The sequence below is a fragment of the Branchiostoma belcheri genome, unplaced genomic scaffold (assembly GCF_001625305.1).
Source record: "Branchiostoma belcheri isolate BF01 breed outbred unplaced genomic scaffold, Haploidv18h27 scaffold932, whole genome shotgun sequence".
Classification (NCBI taxonomy): domain Eukaryota; kingdom Metazoa; phylum Chordata; class Leptocardii; order Amphioxiformes; family Branchiostomatidae; genus Branchiostoma; species Branchiostoma belcheri.
The window spans coordinates 997-7,937 of record NW_017804612.1 but is presented as its reverse complement, the minus strand read 5'-3'; the positions used below and the strand labels follow the sequence as shown (position 1 = coordinate 7,937).

Genomic DNA, 6,941 nt, shown 5'->3' with positions numbered 1-6,941 from the left:
CCAAACAATATACAACATGCAGAAATGTACTGGACAATCTCAAGTTGTTCCCTTTTTTGTTTCTTTACCAAACACATCTGCATTAAGCGTTCAAGGGACAAGAGCAAACATGAAAAATGATTTGACTCTTTTGAGGCATTAACATCCAACAAACTCATCTAACTTAGCTGTACAAGCCCCCACTGAGCCAGAGGCACAGTCCCCGAAGTCTGGGTTTCCAAGAGGCTTGACAGCTTTTAAAGATAACCTGACTAACACACCCTGAGTAAGCTGGATGTTCTGCCATTTCCAATCAGTGTTTGCTTTTTTGTCACCTATGTAAACATGTAAGATGTTTTTGGATTCTAGGACTGATTGCATTTTCCTGGTGTTTCTGGTATCGATGCTGAGATGATTTCTCCTGACGAAGTCTTCAGTCATCAAACCCAGACCCATGTCCATCCCCTCACTATTCTCTCTTGGTTGACCTGTAAAAAGGAACACCTCATTTAGGACCACGCATTCATATAAGAACTACATCAGCATGCAAAATAAGACATGTACAGTACTTGAACATGAGTGTGCAGCATAGTACAGTTCAAGTACTAGTAGCCAATAGTATACATTGTACAGACCGATTCAATTCAGTTCAAGTTCTGTCAACTATCCTCCAAACTGTTGACTTAGGGGGGCAGTTGTCATGCAAATTCCTACTGGCCCCTCGTGGTCTACAAACAATAGGCAGCAGATAAAGGGCTGCAAATATCCGTTACAGTTTTATTCCCGTTCTCATAATAACGTCGATATACGCACCAGACTGAGGGTAACCTAATAATAAGCAGTTACAATATATTTATGCGTTGTAGTTAACCTAAAACATAAAATGGCTATTTTATAAAGCTAAAAATTATAACGGGTTGCTTGCGCTCAAGCTTCAGTAAACACAAACTGACAAAGGGCTAGCTCTTCTGTAACAGAAATTTCCGTGCACATGCATTCAGAATAACCAACAAGTTGCAGTTCACACCCACATTGCTCAGTACGGAAAGCAACACAGGCAACTTCAGAACTATCGTTTTCGCTCCGAGTAAAATCCGACGCAACAAAAATCTCGATTTCTAACAAAGGACTACGGGCTGAACGTCTTGAGTGACCGTAACTAACAACAGGACGGTTCCTCAACAGTAACATCTACAAAACCAAATACACTGCGAAACAGCTTTTCTATGCAACAATATGCGGGTTCGTGAGCAAAAAAAATACTCAAACTTCAGAGAAAAGAACACAGTACCTCACCCCACAATGGCCGTCCCTGAACTGACGCTAAGATCAGGAGACAATCGCAGCATTACAAGTATATCCATCCGCTCAGCCATCTGGACGGTCGCAAAACCCAAGATAAAGGGCAAAAGAACTCTACACCTCCAAGACATGGAATTGTTATTATAGTAGTATGTGGTAACTAACAAGTTATCTTCATATTCGACCTACTTTTACTGTAGACGAGTCATGTTTACTTTGCACTACTTTATGGCAGCGAATTGATATATTCTGTCTGGCAGGGGATAATCGGTGGGGCCTATCGAAAGCTGCGAGGCTCGTTTAGGGTTTTACAAAACATCGTTCTATCCAACATTGGTGAGATTGGTGAGCAAACGAAACATATTTCAGTCCGTACCTCCGGATTATTACGAAGACGTTCGTGTGTGTGTGTGTGTGTGTGTGTGTGTGTGTGTGTGTGTGTGTGTGTGTGTGTGTGTGTGTGTGTGTGTGTGTGTGTGTGTGTGGTGTGTGTGTGTGTGTGTGTGTGTGTGCGCGTGTGTGTGTGTGTGCGTTTGTCAGTGTGTCTTTTTGTCTGTCTGTAAACAAAATAACTCAAGAGGGCTTGGATGGATGGTCTTCATATTTGGTGAGACAACTGACAAACAAAATTGGTGTGGCATAAGGGAACTTCTTCAAATATTTTTACCATTCTTGGAGCGTAAACATTTCTTTGTGCTGCAACTGAAAAATGTTTTCTTATACAATATCATTACTGCAAAAATGGTGCTCAGTGGTGGATGTGTGTTGACATCATTGTGATGTGTATTGAGTATACTGAAAATAGATTTGAAATGAAAGGAATAAGTAACAATCAGTGGTTTTTGAAATAAAAGGAATAAGTAACAATGTTGGGTCAGAGGTCACAATCATTTATGCTAAGCGTATGCAGATTTATGTTAAGGATATGCAGATGCATGCAGGAATGTAGCCAATGGGCTAATTAACGACATACAATCGATTATATTGATATATTCATAAATATGAGTTAATTTATTCATGACTATGAAATATCTATGTGCAATTATGAATTAATTTATTCATATTTTTATATGATATATGTTATGAGGGTTTAATGACGTCATTGGAAGAGGTCAGGCAAAGTTAAGCGTGTTCTTTTTCAACTCAGATAACCAGGGTAACGTATTGTCGACCAATGTTTTATGAACGCGCATGACAGAGACAAATGCAAAAGCATGTCAGAAAGCTTGAACTGCAAAGACAAGCACCTAATGAAACCAATTTCAAACTACAACATTTGCGACTTTTTGTTACAGGAGGGGCAGGCCGTGGCAAAAGTTTTAGTAATCAATGAATACTTGATCAGAATTTGTATGGTGGTACGTATGTATGTATGTATGTAATATACCGATGATATACCGATATATGGTGATATACCGGACCCTATACCTCGCTCTGGAAAATGAACACGCACACACACACACACACCACAATAAATGACAATGAACTTTATTGCATATTCACGCTCTACATGAGCCAAATACACTAAGTTAGATAACTTGGGTACAAGTATAGAAGAAACAAGTGTTACATTCACACTAAAGGGCATACAATAGACAATGCTGTGTCAGAATTTGTCACAGAAGAACTGATTGATGCCAATTTAGACTCGATATGTGGGTCCTTGGAATCGGGGAAAGATGCACAAGAACAGTGGCAAGCGGACGGGAAGATAGAGGAGTGACTGTAACGGTTTGTTATATAATTCAAGTTTGTATGTGTTATACAGGAATATGTGTCACTCTGTACTGTGTAAGTTTTGATAGGCTATATGATAATAGCGTTAATGACCCGCCCCGAGGTGAATATGGTGTGATAAAGCCTTGGCAGTTGCTATAACCACCGAATAAAGCCATCGAGTGAGCGACCATTCGGAGTTGGCGCGTGTACCTTTTTAAGTCATATACCCGGAGCGGCGTATTGTCAGGAATCACATCATGAATATGTAGTGTTACACGAGTGAAAGAAAGACAGGCACACGACACAAAGAAGGTTTTATTTGTATGTCGTTTGCTATATCATGACCCTTACACGGGTATGAATAGGCACGTAGAGTGTGTAGGAGATTTTATTTGTACGTACCCTGTCCCGTAGAATGATAACGATAATAGGAAAATGAACAGGCATACACGTGGGTGTAGTACATACTGTATATTTTTATTCACCACGTGGTACCGGTGTTGTAGCGGGGTGGTGGTGATGTAGATGGCGAGCGTGGAGTGTACTCGTAGGCCGGTGGGCTACCTGTTGTGGCCCTGGTGGAGCTGGGTGATGGTGGCGGTGAACCTGAGATGTCGATCAGCTCCGGTGATGCTGGCGGTTCGACGTACACCTCCACCACGCTGGCGCTGTCCTCAGACGCCGATTCCGACTCGGTCCTTTCTCTCAGAGCTTCGGCGTAGTGTTGTACTGTTCATGATGTAAAAGATACGACGTTTAAACATCTACCACTGTATTTATAATGTGATTCTTACACGTGATAACTGTATTAGGTACTAGGCATAGGTATTAGATATACATGAGGGTAATGAATAGAAACTTACGTCTGTTTAGGACGAGAGCGGTCCTAATGAGCAGGCGATGCCAATCGTCCACCAACCTGTCTACGCACTGGAATTCTAGTAAGGGTAAGATGATATACTGATAAGTTAGAGACAGGTAAGACGGATGTGTGGAAACATGGTCTTATTTATAATACGTAACAATATACGAAAGTAGGGTTTGAAATTCCTGACATGGTCAGACGTTCGAAAACATGGTCTATAACACGTAACGATATATACACGAAAAAAAATTGTATGAATTTGTCCGACATAAAACATTTCCAAGTAGATGTATAGTTAACTTTGAATGAGTCTTTGGAAGAAAATGGTATGATGACATGTTCACGTAGTAGTCCAACATGAAAAAAAAGTGTAAGAACGAACGAGTAAATGTACAGTTCTTGAAGTTGAATACACAGGACTGTAGGGCGTAGGGGGGAAGTACAATTACTGATCAGAATTGTCTGTAAACCAAGTAGAGACTTACCGTCCATAGTTGTGGAGTCCGAAAGCGGCTGCATGTTAACTCCGATCCATACAAAAGGATATACATAGGTTTTACAAATCGGTTAGGTCGATTAGTGAAGGTGGTGGTGGAATTTCTAGTTCCACCACACTTCCCTCACTCGCTGTCGTCTACAGCTCGACCCTCGTCCTGGTATTGAGGGCCCCCCACCTGTTGTTGATTGTCCCACGTCAGGTCAGCGGGGTTGTGGTGGGGGTGGTGGTTGCGCACGTGGTGTTGGGGGCCCCCCACCTGTTGTTGATGGTCCCACGTCAGGTCAGCGGGGTTGTGGTGGGGGTGGTGGTTGCGCACGTGGTGGTGGGGGCCCGCCGCCTGTTGTTGATGGTCCCAAACCATGTCCTCAGGGTTGTGGTGGTGGTGGTGAGGTCCGCGGCGCCGGCCTGGCGTTCGTGCTCTACGGCTCCAGTGTAATCACCAACTGCTGCGTGAACTGTAACGGCGGTAAAAGACACGTTATCAATACAAGTAAAAATGCGTCTATTATACGCTTCTTACGCGTGACGAGTTGGATGTAGTTAATGAAAGGCAGAGACAATAGATGTACATGTGTGTAGATATTGGACTTACGGTCATTTACAACTATTGCTGTCCTCAGCAGCAGACTGTGTAGGTCATTTACAATCATCGCTGTCCTCAGCAGCAGACTATGTAGGTCATTTACAATCATCGTTGTCCTCAGCAGCAGACTGTGTAGGTCATTTACAATCATCGCTGTCCTCAGCAGCAGACTGTGTAGGTCATTTACAATCATTGCTGTCCACAGCAGCAGACTGTGTAGGTCATTTACAATCATCGCTGTCCTCAACAGCAGACTGTAGGTCATTTACAATCATCGCTGTCCTCAGCAGCAGACTGTGTAGGTCATTTACAATCATCGCTGTCCACAGCAGCAGACTGTGTAGGTCATTTACAATCATCGCTGTCCTCAGCAGCAGACTGTGTAGGTCATCCAATGCGTCCTGGGACTTTTGGTGACGGACGAGAGAGCGGTTTTGGGCGAAGACTTTGCCACACCATTCGCAAGAAAATGCCATGCTTGTTTTATGTTATTGACGATATCGTTGGACTCTGCAACAACAAACAATATACACACTCTGTTACACGCGGTACATCTACACCACGTTTTTAACCCTTAAACTTTTACTGTATAACAATGAGCAACAAACGGGGCCGAGTAGACTTTTGTAATCGAACGTTCAACAAAAGAGTCTCCAGTCAACCACTCAACAAAGAAAGGCTGTCCATTCAAACATAACGACAACACGGCACACAAAAGACTTCTAGTATCTGGACGAACAAAAGGATTAAGCCCAGGAGGACACACTACACGAAAAGTGGGATTTACCAAATTTACCCTAAATGTGTAAATCCCTGGTAAATATGATGTACTATATTTACCCGCATATAACACATATTTACCAGGTAAATTTTGGTATATGTGGGTAAATGTGGGTAAATGTTCATCTCACTATCTGAATGCAAAGAAATAAAATACATAAAAGTAAACAGGGTTGTCTACATGTATAAGAGTTGACCCTTGCATCAAGCATAAACTTCTCAAAGTTATTTATTTATTTATTTATTTATTTCATCTCAAGACGGCTGGGTAGCCCCAATTCAGCTTGAATCAGCTGTTTTCCAAGGGGGCCCAGCAAAATTACACAGGACATAGTAACGTACAGTAAGACAACATACAGTTAAACATAAAGGTCCGATTCGTCAAAACAGAGTCGTAGTCCAATACTCAAAGTCCTAGCCGTTCAAGGTCAAAAGCACGAAAATCAAGGAATGGAGGTCAGAGGTCAGGTTTCATATGACATATGTTTCAGGCCTGCTTTAAACTGTGATAGTGTAGGTACATGTCTTAGGTCTGATGGAAGTGTATTAAAGTGTGTCGTGCCTCGGAATGCAAATGTGCGGTGACCAGCTGTAGTTGTGTAGTTAGGTTTGTGCAGTAGTGAGGTCTGTCTGGTGTTGTAGTTGTGTAGCCGGTGGTTATGTACAAATGTGGCATCCAAGTATGTTGGGACAAGCCCGTTGATACATTTAAAAACCATGACACAAATGTGGTCCTTTCTCCGTTGGGTCAGGTATTTCCAGTTGAGTCTGGTGTGCAGGTCCTGGACACTTGATCTTTGATGCATCCGTAGGACGACCCTGGTAGCTCTGTTTTGGAGGACTTGTAGTTGTCGCTGTTTGGTGGTGCTGCAGTTATCCCACACAGTGTCACAATAATCGAACAGTGGTAAAATCAAAGAACAGTATAACATGCGAGCAATGTTGACGTTTAAGCAGAACCTAAGGCGCCTTAACAAACCTATTCTACGGGAAACTTTAGAACATACCATATCAATGTTATTTCCTTGTTTAAAGGCTTACAGTGAATAAAGCCTTAAACAGGGGCGCGCCCCTGAATAAAGCCTTAAACAGGGGCGCGCCCCTGAATAAAGCCTTAAACAGAGGCGCGCCCCAGAATAAAGCCTTAAACAGGGGCGCGCCCCAGAATAAAGCCTTAAACAGGGGCGCGCCCCTGAATAAAGCCTTAAACAGAG

General features: G+C 42.6%; 1 protein-coding gene across 1 annotated transcript; it reads right to left on the bottom strand.

Moving 5' to 3' along the window:
• Positions 1–3,481: 3,481 nt before the first annotated feature.
• Positions 3,482–4,384, bottom strand: LOC109461525. Its single transcript, XM_019757905.1, has 3 exons — positions 4,351–4,384; positions 3,864–3,938; positions 3,482–3,729 (listed from the first exon to the last, which is right to left on the bottom strand). The coding sequence occupies exons 1-3, from the start codon at positions 4,382–4,384 to the stop codon at positions 3,482–3,484; spliced, it is 357 nt and encodes a 118-aa protein (XP_019613464.1).
• Between the last annotated feature and the right edge of the window lie 2,557 nt (positions 4,385–6,941).